Consider the following 18,349-nt stretch of genomic DNA (forward strand, 5'->3'; position numbering starts at 1 on the left):
TCCCGCTGGATTCCTCCTAATTTAATGGCCTCTCAAATCCTTCAACATGGAGCAGAGTGGAAAGCTTGGCTTCGCGATTAGGGATAATCCCCTGCGAGAGAGAAAGAGAGAGGAGGCCGGACAGCTGAGCCCCGTAATGTGGCCGTTGATAGAGGGATTTCACGAGTGAGTGGCAGGAGGCCATTTCAGGAAGGCACGGAGGTGGGCCGGAAACATAGAGTCCAACCCCCAGCACAAAGCAGGAAAGTCACAGTTGCTCCAGCTTTATGCCCAGAGGAAGGCAAAAATCCTGCCGGATAACTCAGAAGAAGACACTGGATATATACATTGCCCTTTGCTAGCCAAAGAAGTCTCAGAGCAGCTTACACATCTCCTTTCCCTCCTCCGCCCCACAACAGACACTCTGTGAGGTAGGTGGTGCTGAGAGAGCTCTGGCAGAAACTGCTCTTGAGCAGAACAGCCTTGAGAACATAAGAACATAAGAGAAGCCATGTTAGATCAGGCCAAAGGCCCATCCAGTCCAACATTCTGTGTCACAGCGGCCAGATATATACACACACACACACACTGTGGCTAACAGCCACTGATGGACCTCTGCTCCATATTTTTATCTAACCCCCTCTTGAAGGTGAACATGCTTGTGGCCGCCACCACCTCCTATGGCAGTGAATTCCACATGTTAATCACCCTTTGGGTGAAGAAGTACTTCCTTTTATCCATTTTAACCTGTCTGCTCAGCAATTTCATCGAATGCCCACGAGTTCTTGTATTGTGAGAAAGGGAGAAAAGGACTTCTTTCTCTACTTTCTCCATCCCATGCATTATCTTGTAAACCTTTATCATGTCACCCCTCAGTCGACATTTCTCCAAGCTAAAGAGCCCTAAGCGTTTCAACTTTTCTTCATAGGGAAGGTGTTCCAGCCCTTTAATCATTCTAGTTGCCCTTTTCTGAACTTTCTCCAATGCTATAATATCCTTTTTGAGGTGCGGCGACCAGAACTGCACACAGTACTCCAAATGAGACCGCACCATCGATTTATACAGGGGCATTATGATACTGGCTGATTTGTTTTCAATTCCCTTCCTAATAATTCCCAGCATGGCATTGAGAGAACTTGGGGCTGACCCAAGGTCACATCAGCAGGTATATGTGGAGGAGTGGGGAATCAAACAGGGTATTGATGGATCTCTCTGTCTGGGGCAGTGATGCTCTGCATTTTTGGTGCTTGGAAGGGCACAGTGGGAGGGCTTCTAGTGTCCTGGCCTCACTGGTGGACCTCCTGATGGCACCTGTTTTTTTTGGCCACTGTGTGACACAGAGTGTTGGACTGGATGCGTCATTGGCCTGATCCAACATGGCTTCTCTTATGTTCTTATGTCTTGGGAAGTGATGCTCTGTATTCTTGGTGCTTTGTGGGGGGGCAAAGTGGAAGGGCTTCTTGACCCACCGGTGGACCTCCTGATGGCACCTGGGTTTTTTGACCACTGTGTGACACAGAGTGTTGGACTGGATGGGCCACTGGCCTGATGCAGCATGGCTTCTCTTATGTTCTTATGTGACTCAGAGTATTGGACTGGATGGGCCACTGGCCTGATCCAACATGGCTTCTCTTATGTTCTTACGATGCTGCTATCCGCAGTTACTTTAATTAAGCCACGCTTTTGCATGACATCTGAGCCAAGACAGAGAACAGAAGGAGAGAACATTCAATATCGAGCCCTGAGAATATGTCACAATATGCACAACCTTTGACCTCGTGCTAATGATGAGAAGGACCAGACGGACTTGCCTCACCTATATGCTGCCCATACATGTTGTAGTAGAAGCTGAAGCAGTACGCGGTGTTTGTGGGCCCATAGGGGTTCTTGGGAGGGATGCTGAAAATTGGGCTAATCAGCCTGGCCTTGTCTCCTTCCTTCCTGGGGCTGGAAGCTTCAATGTACATGTAGAATCCTAGAAGGGGAGAAAGAGGCAAGGTTAGAACCTGAGATGCCGCACAGAGGAGCTCAGAAGATGGTGACGCGGCTGGAGACCAAGTCCTATGAGGAAAGGTTGAAGGAGCTGGGCATGTTTAACCTGGAGAGGAGGCGGCTGAGAGGTGATATGATCACCATCTTCAAGTAGTTGAAGGGCTGTCATAGAGAGGACGGCGTGGAATTATTTTCTGTGGTCCCAGAAGGAAGGACCAGAACCAATGGGTTGAAATTAAAGCAAAAGAGTTTCCGGCTCAACATTAGGAAGAACTTCCTGACCATTAGAGCCGTTCCTCAGTGGAACAGGCTTCCTTGGGAGGTGGTGGGCTCTCCTTCCTTGGAAGTTTTTAAACAGAGGCTAGAGGGCCATCTGACAGCAATGAAGATCCTCTGAAGTTAAAGGGAGGTATTTGTGAGTTTAGAGCGGTTCCTCAGTAGAACAGGCTTCCTCGGGAGGTGGTGGGCTCTCCTTCCTTGGAGGTTCTTAAACAGAGACAAGAGGGTCACCTGACGGCAATGCAGATCCTGTGAATTTAGGGGGAGGTGTTTGTGAATTTCCTGCATTGTGCAGGGGGTTGGATTAGATGACCCTGGAGGTCCCTTCCAACTCTATGATTCTGTGATCCTATGATTTGCTTTTCCTGGTTGGGACTGGCCAACATGCATTTCTAGGCACACCTCAATAATAATAATAAAAATAAATAAAAGAAACATAAAACCAGGGGTGAAATTCTAGCAGGAGCTCCTTTGCATATTAGGCCACACACCCCTGATGTAGCCAATCCTCCAAGGGCTTACAGGGCTCTTTTTTGTAAGCTCATGGAGGATTGGCTACATCAGGGGTGTATGGCCTAATATGCAAAGGAGTTCCTGCTGGAATTTCACCCCTGCATAAAACAAATAAACAGAAATAAAGTTTGAGACCAGTGGCAATTGTTTGGGTGCAGTGGTGAAGTGTGCAGACTCCTATCGGTGAGAACCGGGTTTGATTCCCCACTCTTCCACTTGTAGCTGCTGGAATGGCCTTGGGTCAGCCATAGCTCTCGCAGAGCTGTCCCTGAAAGGGCAGCTTCTGGAACAGCTCTTTCAGCCCCACCCACCTCACAGGGTGTCTGTTGTGGGGGAGGAAGGGAAAGGAGATTGTGAGCCGTTCTGAGACTCTTCGGAGTGGAGGGCGGGATATAAATCCAATATCTTCATCTACCTCACAGGGTGTCTATTGTGGGGGAGGAAGGGAAAGGAGATTGTGAGCTACTCTGAGATTCTTCGGAGTGGAGGGCGGGATATAAATCCAATATCTTCATCTACCTCACAGGGTGTCTGTTGTGGGGGAGGAAGGGAAAGGAGATTGTGAGCCGCTCTGAGACTCTTTGGAGTGGAGGGCGGGATATAAATCCAATATCTTCTTCTTCTTCTCATAAGAACATAAGAGAAGCCATGTTGGATCAGGCCAGTGGCCCCACCAGTCCAACACTCTGTGTCACACAGTGACCTATACACACACACACACACACAAAGTGGCTTATAGCCAATGATGGACCTCTGCTCCATTTTTTTATCCAATCCCCTCTTGAAGCTGGCTATGCTTGTAGCCGCCACCACCTCCTGTGGCAGTGAATTCCACATGTTAATCACCCTTTGGGTGAAGAAGTACTTCCTTTTATCTGTTCTAACCCAACTGCTCAGCAATTTCATTGAATGCCTACGAGTTCTTGTATTGTGAGAAAGGGAGAAAAGGACGTCTTTCTCTGCTTTCTCCATCCCATGCATAATCTTGTAAACCTCTATCATGTCACCCCGCAGTCGACGTTTCTCCAAGCTAAAGATCCCCAAGCGTTTTAACCTTTCTTCATAGGGAAAGTGTTCCAAACCTTTAATCATTCTTGTTGGCCTTTTCTGGACTTTCCCCCAATGCTATAATATCCTTTTTGAGGTGCGGTGACCAGAATTGCACACAGTATTTCAAATGAGACTGCACCATCGATTTATACAGGGGCATTATGAGACTGACTGATTTCTACTGATATCTGTAGGAGCACTATGTTGAAGAAAGAAAGAAAGAAAGAAAGAAAGAAAGAAAGAAAGAAAGAAAGAAAGAAAGAAAGAAAGAAAGAAAGAAAGAAAGAAAGAAAGAAAGAAAGAAAGAAAGAAAGAAAGAAAGAAAGAAAGATGGTCCAACATTTGGACATCTCATCTATTTCATACTGAGAGGAATGATTTTGGGTTAACTTAAGCCAACCTAGTCAAAAAGCAAAAGTGAAATTTAAGGATACTGCATATTATAACTGAGCTTTTGTACTAGCTACAGCTTGGAGCTTCACGTGGTCAAGAGATTAGGTAAAGGGGTTTTCTTGGCAGGGAGAAATGAAAGTACGGTAAAGGTTAAGCGATGGGGTGTGCAGATAAGAAATGAGAATACTTAATAGCCTTGTATATCTTCACTATCATGTCCAGCATAGGCAATTGCTTAATTTACATGGTCAATGTATGTTGAAGGGACGGGGATCATATCAAAGAGTTACATGTAGAAGGCGGACGGTAAGACTGTACTCCCTTTTTAGATCCTGTGAATTGAGGGGGAGGTGTTTGTGAGTTCCCTGCATTGTGCGGCGGGTTGGACTAGATGACCCTGGAGGTCCCTTCCAACTCTAGGATTCTAGGATTCTATTACCTCAGCTAATGGGGAATGGGGGCAGGGACCTGTCGCCGGGTTTAGGAATAAAATGTACTGTTGGTATTCTGTATACTGAGCTTGCCTGGTGTTGTGCTCCTGCGGATATCAGTAAAAATTTTGGAATGGATCTACCTGACTGACTTCATTTTTCTTTTGGGGGTTCAGGGGGAACCCGTTTATCGCAATAAACAGTAAAGGTAGTCCCCCTGTGCAAGCGCCAGTCGTTTCCGACTTGGGTGACGTTGCATCACGACGTTTTCACGGCAGACTTTTTGACGGGGCGGTTTGCCACTGCCTTCCCCGGTCCTCTACGCTTTTGCCCCAGGAAGCTGGGGACTCCACAGGTGGGGTAGAAAAGAAGATGAAAGACACTACAGACTTGGGAAGTCCTTCTTCACCCAAAGGGTGATTAACATGTGGAATTCATTGCCGCAGGAGGTGGTGGCGGCCACAAGGATAGCCACCTTCAAGAGGGGGTTAGATAAAAATATGGAGCAGAGGTCCATCAGTGGCTATTAGCCACAGTGTATTGTTGGAACTCTCTGTCTGGGGCAGGGATGCTCTGTATTCTTGGTGCTTGAGGGCGGGGCGCAGAGGGAGGGCTTCTAGCCCCACTTGTGTTTTTTTTTCTTAAACACCTGATGGCAGCTGGGTTTTTTGGCCACTGTGTGACACAGAGTGTTGGACTGGAAGGGCCATTGCCCTGATCCAACAGGGCTTCTCATATGTTCTTATGTCTGCGTCACTGATGCTCTGTATTCTTGGTGCTTGGTGGGGCACAGTGGGAGGGCTTCTAGTGTCCTGGCCCCACGGATGGACCTCCTGATGGCACCTGTTTGTTTTGGCCACTGTGTGACACAGAGTGTTGGACTGGATGGGCCATTGGCCTGATCCAACAGGGCTTCTCTTATGTTCTTATGTGACACAGAGTGTTGGACTGGATGGGCCATTGGCCTGATCCAACAGGGCTTCTCTTATGTTCTTATGTGACATAGAGTGTTGGACTGGATGGGCCATGGGCTTGATCCAACATGGCTTCTCTTATGTTCTTAGGACACAGGATCTTATTCCAGGACACTGTAATGCTGGACAACACATCCAATTACCATGTTAGATTACACAGAGAAGCCATTGAAATCCAGAAACATAATCACAATTACAACAGGAAGGAAGGAAGTTTAAACAATGAACAGGCCATGGCTTCCAGTCCTGAAAAACACAAAATGACCCACAGCTTACAAGAGCACTACAGATAAGATTAGAATTTCCACAGCCAATCCATATACAACCCCCTTGTCACCGAAGAACATAGTCCACCCTCCCAATCCATGTGCCGCCCTTCCTCCTCTCTCCCATGCTGCCTCCAACCCTTTGTTAGCAAATCACCTCTCCATGCCTTGCCAATCTTTGCAGAGCTGTGGTCAGAGGAGGTGTGTGTGTGGGGGGGAAGTACCATCCCTCCTCATTCTCTGATGCCTCTCCCCACACACTGTTTTACCTCATAGTTGTGCCTGGTAGCCATTTGTATTTCTTGAAATATATAGTATCTTTTCAGGTCACCGCACCTCAAAAAAGATATTATAGCATTGGAAAAAGTGCAGAAAAGGGCAACGGGAATGATTAAAGGGTTGGAACACTTTCCCTATGAAGAAAGAAGAAAAAGATATTGGATTTATATCCCGCCCTCCACTCCGAAGAGTCTCAGAGCGGCTCACAATCTCCTTTCCCTTCCTCCCCCACAACAGTCACCCTGTGAGGTAGATGAAGATATTGGATTAATATCCTGCCCTCCACTCCAAAGAGTCTCAGAGGGGCTCACAATCTCCTTTACCTTCCTCCCCCACAACAGACACCCAGTGAGGTAGATGAAGATATTGGATTTATATCCCGCCCTCCACTCCAAAGAGTCTCAGAGCGGCTCACAATCTCCTTTCCCTTCCTCCCCCACAATAGACACCCTGTGAGGTAGATGAAGATATTGGATTTATATCTTGCCCTCCACTCCGAAGTGTCTCAGAGTGGCTCACAATCCCCTTTCCCTTCCTCCCCCACAACAGACACCCTGTGAGGTAGATGAAGATATTGGATTTATATCCCGCCCTCCACTCCGAAGAGTCTCAGAGCGGCTCACAATCTCCTTTACCTCCCCCCCCCCACAACAGGCACCCTGTGAGGTAGATGAAGATATTGGATTTATATCCCGCCCTCCACTCCGAAGAGTCTCAGAGCGGCTCACAATCTCCTTTCCCTTCCTCCCCCCACAACAGGCACCCTGTGAGGTAGATGAAGATATTGGATTTATATCCCGCCCTCCACTCCGAAGAGTCTCAGAGCGGCTCACAATCTCCTTTCCCTTCCTCCCCCCCACAACAGGCACCCTGTGAGGTAGATGAAGATATTGGATTTATATCCCGCCCTCCACTCCGAAGAGTCTCAGAGCGGCTCACAATCTCCTTTCCCTTCCTCCCCCCCACAACAGGCACCCTGTGAGGTAGATGAAGATATTGGATTTATAACTTGCCCTCCACTCCGAAGTGTCTCAGAGTGGCTCACAATCCCCTTTCCCTTCCTCCCCCACAACAGACACCCTGTGAGGTAGATGAAGATATTGGATTTATATCTTGCCCTCCACTCCGTAGTGTCTCAGAGTGGCTCACAATCCGCTTTCCCTTCCTCCCCCACAACAGACACCCTGTGAGGTAGATGAAGATATTGGATTTATATCTCGCCCTCCACTCCGAAGAGTCTCAGAGCGGCTCACGGTCTCCTTTCCCTTCCTCCCCCACAACAGACACCCTGTGAGGTAGATGAAGATATTGGATTTATATCCCGCCCTCCACTCCAAAGAGTCTCAGAGCGGCTCACAATCTCCTTTCCCTTCCTCCCCCACAACAGACACCCTGTGAGGTAGATGAAGATATTGGATTTATATCCCGCCCTCCACTCCAAAGAGTCTCAGAGCAGCTCACAATCTCCTTTCCCTTCCTCCCCCACAACAGACACCCTGTGAGGTAGATGAAGATAGTGGATTTATATCCCACCCTCCACTCCGAAGAGTCTCAGAGCGGCTCACAATCTCCTTTCCCTTCCTCCCCCACAACAGACACCCTGTGAGGTAGATGAAGATATTGGATTTATATCTCGCCCTCCACTCCGAAGAGTCTCAGAGCGGCTCACGGTCTCCTTTCCCTTCCTCCCTCACAACAGACACCCTGTGAGGTAGATGAAGATATTGGATTTATATCTCGCCCTCCACTCCGGAGAGTCTCAGAGCGGCTCACAATCTCCTTTCCCTTCCTCCCCCACAACAGACACCCTGTGAGGTGGATGGGGCTGAGAGGGCTCTCACAGCAGCTGCCCTTTCAAGGACAACCTCTGCCAGAGCTATGGCTGACCCAAGGCCGTTCCAGCAGGTGCAAGTGGAGGAGTGGGGAATCAAACCCAGTTCCCCCGGATATGAGTCCACACACTTCACCAGTACACCAAACTGGCGTAAACGCGTGGGGCTCTTAAGCTTGAAAAACGTCAACTGAAGGGTGACATGATAAAGGTTGACAAAGTTCTGCATGGGATGGAGAAGGTAGAGAAAGAAGTACTTTTCTCCCTTTCTCACAATAAGAGAACTCGTGGGCATTCCATGAAATTGCTGAGCAGTTGGGTTAAAACGGATAAAAGGAAATCCTTCTTCACCCAAAGGGTGATTAACACGTGGAATTCACTGCCACAGGAGGTGGTGGCGGCTACAAGCATAGCCACCTTCAAGAGGGGATTGGATAAGCATATGGAGCAGAGGTCCATCAGTAATTATTAGCCACAGCTTATCATTGGAACTCTCTGTCTGGGGCAGTGCTGCTCTGTATTCTTGGTGCTTGAGGGGGGCACAGTGGAAGGGCTTCTAGTGTCCTGGCCCCACTGGTGGACCTCCTGATGGCACTTGGGGTTTTTTGGCCACTGTGTGACACAGAGTGCTGGAGTGGATGGGCTGTTGGCCTGATCCAACAGGGCTTCTCTTATGTTTGCTTTGACCAAACACCTCTCATTGCATGCGCCTGCTGCCCCCCCTCCCCTCCCCCGGCAGTCTCCTACCTTCCCTCCCTTGCACTAGTAGCTCAGAGGCTGGATAAGAGACATGGAAGGCCGGTTCCGGGACCCCCGGCTGTATGTTTGACACCCCTGCGCAAAACTATTAAGAGTCTTGCATTAGAAGAAGAAGGAGATATTGGATTTATATCCCGCCCTCTACTCCGAAGCATCTCAGAGCAGCTCACAATCTCCTTTCCCTTCCTCCCCCACAACAGACACCCTGTGAGGTAGGTAAAGATATTGGATTTATATCCCGCCCTCTACTCTGAAGAGTCTCCGAGTGGCTCACAATCTCCTTTACCTTCCTCCCTCTCAACATACACCCTGTGAGGTGAGTGGGGCTGAGAGGGCTCTCACAGCAGCTGCCCCTTCAAGGACAACCTCTGCCAGAGCTATGGCTGACCCAAGATCATGCTAGCAGCTGCAAGTGGAGGAGTGGGGAATCAAACCCGGTTCTCCCAGATAAGAGAGCTTTGGCTGACCCAAGGCTATGCTAGCAGGTGCAAGTGGAGGAGTAGGGAATCAAACCCGGTTCTCTCAGATAAGAGAGCTATGGCTGACCCAAGGCCATTCCAGCAAGTGCAAGTGGAGGAGTGGGGAATCAAACCCAGTTCTCCCAGATAAGAACGCTCTGGCTGACCGAAGGCCATGCTAGCAGGTGCAAGTGGAGGAGTGGGGAATCAAACCCGGTTTTCCCAGATAAGAGAGCTCTGGCTGACCCAAGGCCATGTTAGCAGATGCAAGTGGAGGAGTGGGGAATCAAACCCAGTTCTCCCAGATAAGAGTCCGCACACTTAACCACTACCCCAAGCTGGCTCTCCACAAAACCATGAAACCAAAGGGAGTTGATTCAGGGCTAAGAATGCCCTGCCATCTGGGTCAGTTCTTTTAACTGCCCAAACAACAGTTGCATTCTGGGAAAGGTCTTTTTTCCTTACTGCCTACTCACATGGAGCCCATCTTTAGAATGGAGCTGACCTCGTCTTCTAAATGAAAACAAGAGGTGTGAATAGGCTGCCGTGACAACCGCTTCAATCATCTTCCCTCTTAAACGATCAGCTTTTCGTTGCTTCAGTTATCAAAATTTTCCCTCCACGATAGGTAAAGACTTAACCAAATTGTGTTTTATTTAAGCACCCTGGCAGGGAAGGGAATCGATAGACGCACAGGGGGTTTGAACTGGCGGACGGGAGCTTAAAGCTAATCACAGAACTGTATCTGCAGTTGTTGCCTTCCCAGAAGACGGTTTTGCACTGAAAATTGTTTGGCTTCCCCTTCGGGTATTACAGATGTTAAAAAGGTTTACTCTTTGAGGCTACTTAATCTAGATTTCCTGTTAAACATCACATGTTATAATCGCATAGCCTTGAGCAGGGGTGGCCAAACTGTGGCTCGGGAGATAGACTGTGTGGCTCTTGAAGCTCTCACCGCCTGGTCAGCTGGATTGGAAAAGGCATTTGTCTCTTTAAATCACTTCTCCAAGCCAAGCCAGCTGGCGGCTTGGAGAATGCATTTAAAGTTGCTTTCTTTCAACGTCTCCCTCTCTCTTCCCTCCCCATATATTTCCTTTCCTTCCTTCTTCCCACCCCCTCCCTCCCAGCCAGTTTGGTGTAGTGGTGAAGTGTGCAGACTCTTATCTGGAAGAACCGGGTTTGATTCCCCACTCCTCCACTTGCACCTGCTGGAATGGACTTGGGTCAGCCAGAGCTCTCTTATCTGGGAGAACTGGGTTTGATTCCCCACTCCTCCGCTTGCACCTGCTGGAATGGCCTTGGGTCAGCCAGAGCTCTCTTATCTGGGAGAACTGGGTTTGATTCCCCACTCCTCCATTTGCACCGGCTGGAATGGCCTTGGGTCAGCCAGAGCTCTCTTATCTGGGAGAACTGGGTTTGATTCCCCACTCCTCCGCTTGCACCTGCTGGAATGGCCTTGGGTCAGCCAGAGCTCTCGCAGGACTTGTACTTGAAAGGGCAGCTGCTGTGAGAGCCCTCTCAGCCCCACAGGGTGTCTGTTGTGGGGGGAGAACATATAGGAGACTGTAAGCTGCTCTGAGTCTTAGAGAGAAGGGCGGGGTATAAATCTGCAGTCTTCTTCCCCTTCCTTCCTTCCTTCCTTCCTTCCTTCCTTCCTTCCTTCCTTCCTTCCTTCCTTCCTTCCTTCCTTCCTTCCTTCCTTCCTTCCTTCCTTCCCTCCCTCCCTCCCTCCCTCAAACATCTGACATTCATGTCTTGCGGCTCTCAAACATCTGATGTTTATTCTATGTGGCTCTTATATTAAGCAAGTTTGGCCACCCCCGGATTTGAGTGTACTCAGCTTTGTCTCATCAACTTAGGACTAAGGTCTCTCCACAAGACCCCTTTCCTCTGGCAAGATTGTTATTAACTTCTCCTTAAGATAAATAACCCGGACCTTTGGCACTTTGGGGGCCTTTCAACGCCATCTCCAACCCTTTGCTAAGTCCTGCTGTTCCAGTCTTTTCACCCTGGGCCCTAAGCTTAATACAGGAGAACTGTTTTCCTTCACGAGATGTGATTCTTTTTGGGGTTCAGATATACGATTAGCAGAGTAACGTGGAGAGAACCACGAATAACAGCCAGGCACACGGTTTAGCTTAAGAATAAAAGTAGTTTACTTTACTAATGAGGAAAAGGTTGGCTGGGATTTCTAGAAAACAAAGAAGGATTCAATATCCTATCTAGGTTCTAGGCTACATCTCGACTCTCTCGAGTCCTAACTTCAACTGCATGGAGATCTAAGGGCTTTGCACAAAGGGCAATAGAACTGACCAAATGGTTTCCCCTAGACCACCACCCAAAGATATGGATTAGCCTATTAGGGCTCTCCCTCAATGGTCACTATGCATATTGACACCTAGCCTTGGCGGGAAGTACGTGCACACGTTCTCATTGGCTCTACCTACGCACTGGCTAAACATCAGCATGCATATACAAACACTTAATTAACTCATGACAACAGGAAGTGAAATTGCATCAGAAACCCAACAAAATAACCCAGACCTTCGACACTTTGGGGGCCTTTCAGCGCCATCTCAAACCCGTTGCTAAATCCTGATATCCCAGTCTTTTCACCCTGGGCCCTAAGCTTAATACAGGAGAACTATTTTCCTTCACGAGATGTGATTCTTTGATTTTCACACAGAGACTGTTTTAACTTCTGGCACAGTCTCCTCCTGAGTCTTTCCAAAGCCGCCCCACCCTGCCTCGGAAACAGACTCCACTTTTTTAACTCTTGTCACACTAGAGCAGGAGTGGCCAAGGGTAGCTCTCCAGATGTTTTTTGCCTACAACTACCATCAGCCCCAGCCAGCATAGGAGATGGCTGGGGCTGATGGGAGTTGTAGGCAAAAAAACATCTGGAGAGCTACCATTGGCCACCCCTGCACTAGAGATTCTCTCAAAACTACCCCTCTTTTTCCAGCCAATCCCCAACTGCCTCACTCACTCAACTGCTCCTTTTTGACAGCAGAAATTCTCCCAGTCGGAGTGAGTTCCGTTAGCTGTCAATCATGAAATTTCACTCCTCTCACCCACACAGCACTGCTTCTAAGCCTGCAATGGCCAGCTATCTGTCACAACTGTCCATCCCACAAAATGGGAAATTGTGCTATTGTTGTGCTAGCAGGCTTCTCCCCACAGGAACACCCAACTACAGTGACTGAACAATTGCCAACACTGAGCGGAAGCAGCCATGGTGTATACAAGGAGTTCCCAAACTCTTTTGGGGGGGCAATGATGCTCTGTATTCTTGGTGCTTGGGAGGGGCAACAGGGTGAGGGCTTCTAGTGTCCTGGCCCCACTGGTGGACCTCCAGAAAGTCCCTGGGTTTTGTTGGCCACTGTGTGACACAGAGTGTTGGACTGGATGGGCCACTGGCCTGATCCAACATGGCTTCTCTTATGTTCTTATCTCCGGGGCAGTGATGGTCTATATTCTTGGTGCTTGGGGGGGCACAGTGGGAGGGCTTCTAGTGTCCTGGCCTCACTGATGGACCTCCTGATGGCACCTGGGTTTTTTTGGCCACTGTGTGACACAGAATGTTGGACTGGATGGGCCATTGGCCTGGTCCAACATGGCTTCTCTTATGTTCTTATGTCTGGGGCAGTGTTGTTCTGTATTCTTGGTGCTTTAGGCGGCCCAGTGGGAGGGCTTCTAGTGTTCTGGCCCCACTGATGGACCTCCTGATTGCACCTGGGTTTTGTTGGCCACTGTGTGACACAGAGTGTGGGACTGGATGGGCCACTGGCCTGATCCAACATGGCTTCTCTTATGTTCTTATGTGACACAGAGTGTTGGACTGGATAGGCCATTGGCCTGATCCAACATGGCTTCTCTTATGTTCTTAACACTATGGCTCATTCTTGACCAGCAGCTTGGGGCGCACGGGAGGTGTTTGGAAACCAGCCAGCTCAAAAAGGAGCAGCCAAATCCCCTCCACAAGTTCCAGTGCAAGGTGACACAATCCCACCCGCAGGGTGCCTTGGCGCGGTGCGACGGCTGCAGCGCAGCATTCCTTTGTTGTGGTTTGGGTTTCTTTTTTTCCCATACATTTTTAGTGGACATGCACAGTTTTTTTTTTTAAAAGAATACCGGTGAGCGCCTAGAGCAGATTGGTGGATTCACACCACCAATCCGTCCTGCTTGCGCGCTTCCGCATCCAAACACCAAAGAAGCAACTGGTGTGCAGCTCAGAAATTTGCTATCGCTTTGAAAGTGATAGCTCTTTGAGGACTTTGAGGACACCAGAAGACCGGGTGAGTAGGGGACCCGGACAGGAGGCACACATGAGTGTTTGTACGTGGTTTTCTGATTGGTTTCCAAAGAGCCCCTGGGGCACCATAAAATTCCAGTCTGGAACCAGCCTATGTCCCAAGGAAGAAGATGAAGAAGGTATTGGATTTATATCCCGCCCTCCACTCCGAAGAGTCTCAGAGCGGCTCACAATCTCCTTTCCCTTCCTCCCCCACAACAGACATCCTGTGAAGTAGATGAAGATACTGGATTTATATCCCGCCCTCCACTCCGAAGAGTCTCAGAGCGGCTCACAATCTCCTTTCCCTTCCTCCCCCACAACAGACACCCTGTGAGGTAGATGAAGATATTGGATTTATATCTCGCCCTCCACTCTGAAGAGTCTCAGAGCGGCTCACAATCTCCTTTCCCTTCTCCCCCTCAACAGACACCCTGTGAGGTAGATGAAGATATTGGATTTATATCCCGCCCTCCACTCCAAAGAGTCTCAGAGCAGCTCACAATCTCCTTTCCCTTCCTCCCCCACAACAGACACCCTGTGAGGTAGATAAAGATATTGGATTTATATCCCGCCCTCCACTCCGAAGAGTCTCAGAGCGGCTCACAATCTCCTTTCCCTTCCTCCCCCACAACAGACACCCTGTGAGGTAGATGAAGATGTTGGATTTATATCCCGCCCTCCACTCCGAAGAGTCTCAGAGCGGCTCACAATTTCCTTTACCTCCCCCCCCCCCAAGAGACACCCTGTGAAGTAGATGAAGATACTGGATTTATATCCCGCCCTCCACTCCCAAGAGTCTCAGAGCAGCTCACAATCTCCTTTACCTCCCCCCCCCCCCCACAACAGACATCCTGGGAGGTAGATGAAGATATTGGATTTATATCCCGCCCTCCACTCCCAAGAGTCTCAGAGCGGCTCACAATCTCCTTTACCTTCCTCCCCCACAACAGACACCCTGTGAGATGGGTGGGGCTGAGAGGGCTCTCACAGCAGCTGCCCTTTAAAGGACAACCTCTGCCAGAGCTATGGCTGACCCAAGGCCATGCTAGCAGGTGCAAGTGGAGGAGTGGGGGATCAAACCTGGTTCTCCCAGATAAGAGTCCGCACACTTAATCACTACACCAAACTGACTCTCACTATACCAAACTGGCTCTCTGTCATTAATATGTTATTGATGGAAGAGTATTGCATACAGGATTAAGCTCACACAATAGAGCCAGTTTGGTGTAGAAGAAGAAGGTATTGGATTTATATGCCGCCCTCCGAATCTCCGAATCTCAGAGCGGCTCACAACCTCCTTTACCTTCCTCCCCCACAACAAACACCCTGTGAGGTGGGTGGGGCTGGAGAGGGCTCTCACAACAGCTGCCCTTTCAAGGACAACCTCTGCCAGAGCTATGGCTGACCCAAGGCCATGCTAGCAGGTGCAAGTGGAGGAGTGGGGAATCAAACCCGGTTCTCCCAGATAAAAGTCCGCAGCACTTCACCACTACACCAAACTGGCTCTCCCCTTCCTAGAGCTGTTTATAAACACTTTAGAGCCTGGAAATCGAACAGATATGTTTTTAACCTTGTTTCTTCTATGAATGTATTGTAAAGATTGGCTCCAGTGATAAATAAGCCTCCAAACTGAAGAAAGACGGATGAAACGTCTTGATATCTTGAACAGACGTCTTTCGAAGGCTTCCTTTAGTTCTACGAACTAAATACTGGAAGACTGTTACTCCTTCGGGATTGGAAAGACCGTTTTCGAACTGTCTTCTGTTATTGTCTTTTTGCTACATGCTCTTGTTTATTTGAAGTTCTATGTGCAAGCTTGGTCAGAACACCACTGGCCTCTACATTACACTGTCTGGTTGTTTAAAACTTATGGTGTCTCTTACTGCTTTTTTATTTACATAAATATCCCAAGGCAGCCATTTCCCCTTCCTAGAGCACCTTTTAAGAGCCCCGTGGCACAGAGCGGTAAAGCTCCAGTACAGCAGTCTGAGCCCTCTGCTCACGACTTGAGTTCGATCCCCGGCGGAAGCTGGGTTTTCAGGTAGCCGGCTCGAGGTTGACTCAGAAGATGAAGAAGATATTGGATTTATATCCCACCCTCCACTCTGAAGAGTCTCAGAGTGGCTCACAATCTCCTTTCCCTTCCTCCCCCACAACAGACACCCTGTGAGGTGGGTGGGGCTGGAGAGGGCTCTCCCAGAAGCTGCCCTTTCAAGGACAACCTCTGCCAGAGCTATGGCTGACCCAAGGCCATGCCAGCAGGTGCAAGTGGAGGAATGGGGAATCAAACCCGTTCTCCCAGATAAGAGTCCGCACACTTAACCACTACACCAAACTGACTCAGCCTTCCATCCTTCCGAGGTCGGTCAAAGGAGTCCCCAGCTTGCTGGGGGGAAAGTGTAGATGACTGGGGAAGGCAGTGGCAAACCACCCCGTAAAAAGTCTGCCGTGAAAACGTTGTGAAACCAACGTCACCCCAGAGTCGGAAACGACTGGTGCTTGCACAGGGGACCTTTCCTTTCCTTTTCCTAAGATTAAAAGAGCCCCCTGGTGCAAGCAGAGTGGTAAAGCTGCAGTACTGCAGTTCGAACTCTCTGCTCACGACCTGACTTCGATCCCCGGTGGAAGCTGGGTTTTCAGGTAGCTGGCTTGAGGTTGACTCAGCCTTCCCTCCTTCCGAGGTCGGTCAAAGGAGTCCCCAGCTTGCTGGGGGGAAAGTGCAGACGACTGGGGAAGGCAAGGGCAAACCACCCCGTAAAAAGTCTGCCGTGAAAACGTTGTGAAAGCAACGTCACCCCAGAGTCGGAAACGACTGGTGCTTGCACGGGGGATTACCTTTTAGAATACCTTACAAACACTTTAGACACACTTTACCTTCCTTTGAGCCGGACCTATCAGCGGTGGGCCCTGTGTTCGGGGTGTACTTTGTGTCTCGGAGGATAATGTTCTGCCTCGTCCAGTCGAAGTTGTCCTGCGCGTCTTGGGTGAACAAACAGATGTTGCTGTCCTCAAAGCTGCAGTGGAATTCTCCTGCCAACAGATCGATACCATGTTCACATGAATCGTGATATCCGTGCAACGAGAGCTCACAAGCTTCTTCGTTTCCACGCAGCAGGGATTCAGCCAACCAGAGTCCCCCTCCACACACACACACCCTCAAGGTGGACAAAACCGCACAGTCCTTGACTTCAGTCCATGCTTTACTCTGGGCTGGGTGGGACACAGACGTCTCTGACGCCACCATGGAAGGGGGAGAGGAGCAAGACTGCCTCGAATGGAACTCCCTGACTGCCTGTCGCTTTCAAAATTCAAAGGGAGGAGGCGGAAACCACGGGCTTTCTTCCTCCGCCCAGTTCTCCCCCACCCTCTTTAAATCATGGCTTTGGACGGAGAGCACCATGCTCATCGCCAGCACAACCCCCAGGGCACCAACATCAACCCGAATAAATCCATTAATAAATTTCAAATACTTACGTAGGTGAGGGTTCATTGGGGCTACAAGAAAGAGAGAGAAAAGATGATGGGATCAGTACGAAGTGGTCGCCCACACCCTTCAGATTTGGTTCTGTCCATGACGCGATTCAGGGTCCTTTTATTTTTTGGGGGGGCAGCAACTCCTTTGCATATTAAGCCACACCCCCTTGACGCAGCCAATCCTCCAAGAGCTTACAAGGCTCTTGTATCATAAGCCCCAGGAGGATTGGCTACATCAGGGGGTGTGGCCTTATATGCAAAGGAGCTCTCCTAGAATGCCAGCCCTGCATATTAGGCCACACACCCTTGATGTAGCCAATCCTCCCAGAGCTTACAAGGCTCTTGCACAGGGCCTACTGTAAGCCCCAGGAGGATTGGCTACATCAGGGGGTGTGGCCTAATATGCAAAGGAGTTCCTGCAACAACAAAAAAGCCCTGACGTAATCACAGTTTTATCCCACCCTTCTGTCCAGGAGATCAAAGCTGCCCGTGTTTGTACCTTCCCTTCATTTCACCCACATGCTAACACTTGAAAAGAGGATGAGCATATGGAGCAGAGGTCCGTCCGTGGCTATTAGCCACAGCTTATCGTTGGAACTCTCTGTCTGGGGCAAGTGATGTGCTGGATTCTTGGTGCTTGGGGAGGCCAGAGTTGAAGAGCGTCTAGTATCCTGGCCCCACTGATGGACCTCCTGATGGCGCCTGTTTTTTTTTGGCCTCTCTGTGACACAGAGTGTTGGACTGGACGGGCCATTGGCCTGATCCAACATGAACTGTGAAAAACATGGAACATTGGCCTGATCCAACATGAACTCTGCCCTCTTACCATACTTCTTGGCAGATGTAGCAAGACGACCTACTCTCTTAGATACTGTCCTTGTGACCACACATCTGTTGAAACAGTCCCTCATGTCTTGCTCCAATGTTTGCTATATTCACAGCTTTGTAATTCACTTCTGCGTCCCATTTTAGAGAAATCAGGCGGCTGCGCAAATGCCTTAAACGTCTGTAGGCTCCTGAGCGGTTTCTTCCCCGACAGACACTGAAATAGCAGCCAAGTTCATTTTTTTGGCCACCGTGATATGCCAAAGGATTTTGTAACAGTAGTTTTAATCGGTAATGTTGCTTCTAAATCTTAACTGTATCTTTTGCATTTTATGGGCAGTTTTTATTCTGTATGACTTGGTAATCCCCTTACTTTGTATAACTGATCTCTTTTATGCCAATAAAGGCTGATGATGACGATGAAAAGAAAGAAAAACCTACTTGGCAGAACATGCCACACTAAGGGTGTTTTTACATTCAGTTTGATCCAGAGTTTTAGCGTCTTCAAATTGCCTGCCACTGTTCCGCTTTAATTATTTCCCTTTTACA

General features: G+C 49.1%; 1 protein-coding gene across 1 annotated transcript in view; it reads right to left on the minus strand.

Moving 5' to 3' along the window:
- The window catches only part of MDGA2 (MAM domain containing glycosylphosphatidylinositol anchor 2), a 713,433-nt gene that overhangs the window by 23,253 nt on the left and 671,831 nt on the right, over positions 1–18,349 (minus strand). Inside the window, exons 12-14 of the mRNA XM_060261373.1 lie at positions 16,976–16,996; positions 16,376–16,531; positions 1,796–1,954 (exon numbers count right to left, since the gene is read on the minus strand). Of these exons, the coding sequence (XP_060117356.1) occupies positions 1,796–1,954; positions 16,376–16,531; positions 16,976–16,996 (336 nt within the window). The remainder of the gene's footprint in view (positions 1–1,795; positions 1,955–16,375; positions 16,532–16,975; positions 16,997–18,349) is intronic.

Source organism: Heteronotia binoei, chromosome 21, assembly GCF_032191835.1.
Source record: "Heteronotia binoei isolate CCM8104 ecotype False Entrance Well chromosome 21, APGP_CSIRO_Hbin_v1, whole genome shotgun sequence".
Taxonomy (NCBI): Eukaryota; Metazoa; Chordata; class Lepidosauria; order Squamata; family Gekkonidae; genus Heteronotia; species Heteronotia binoei.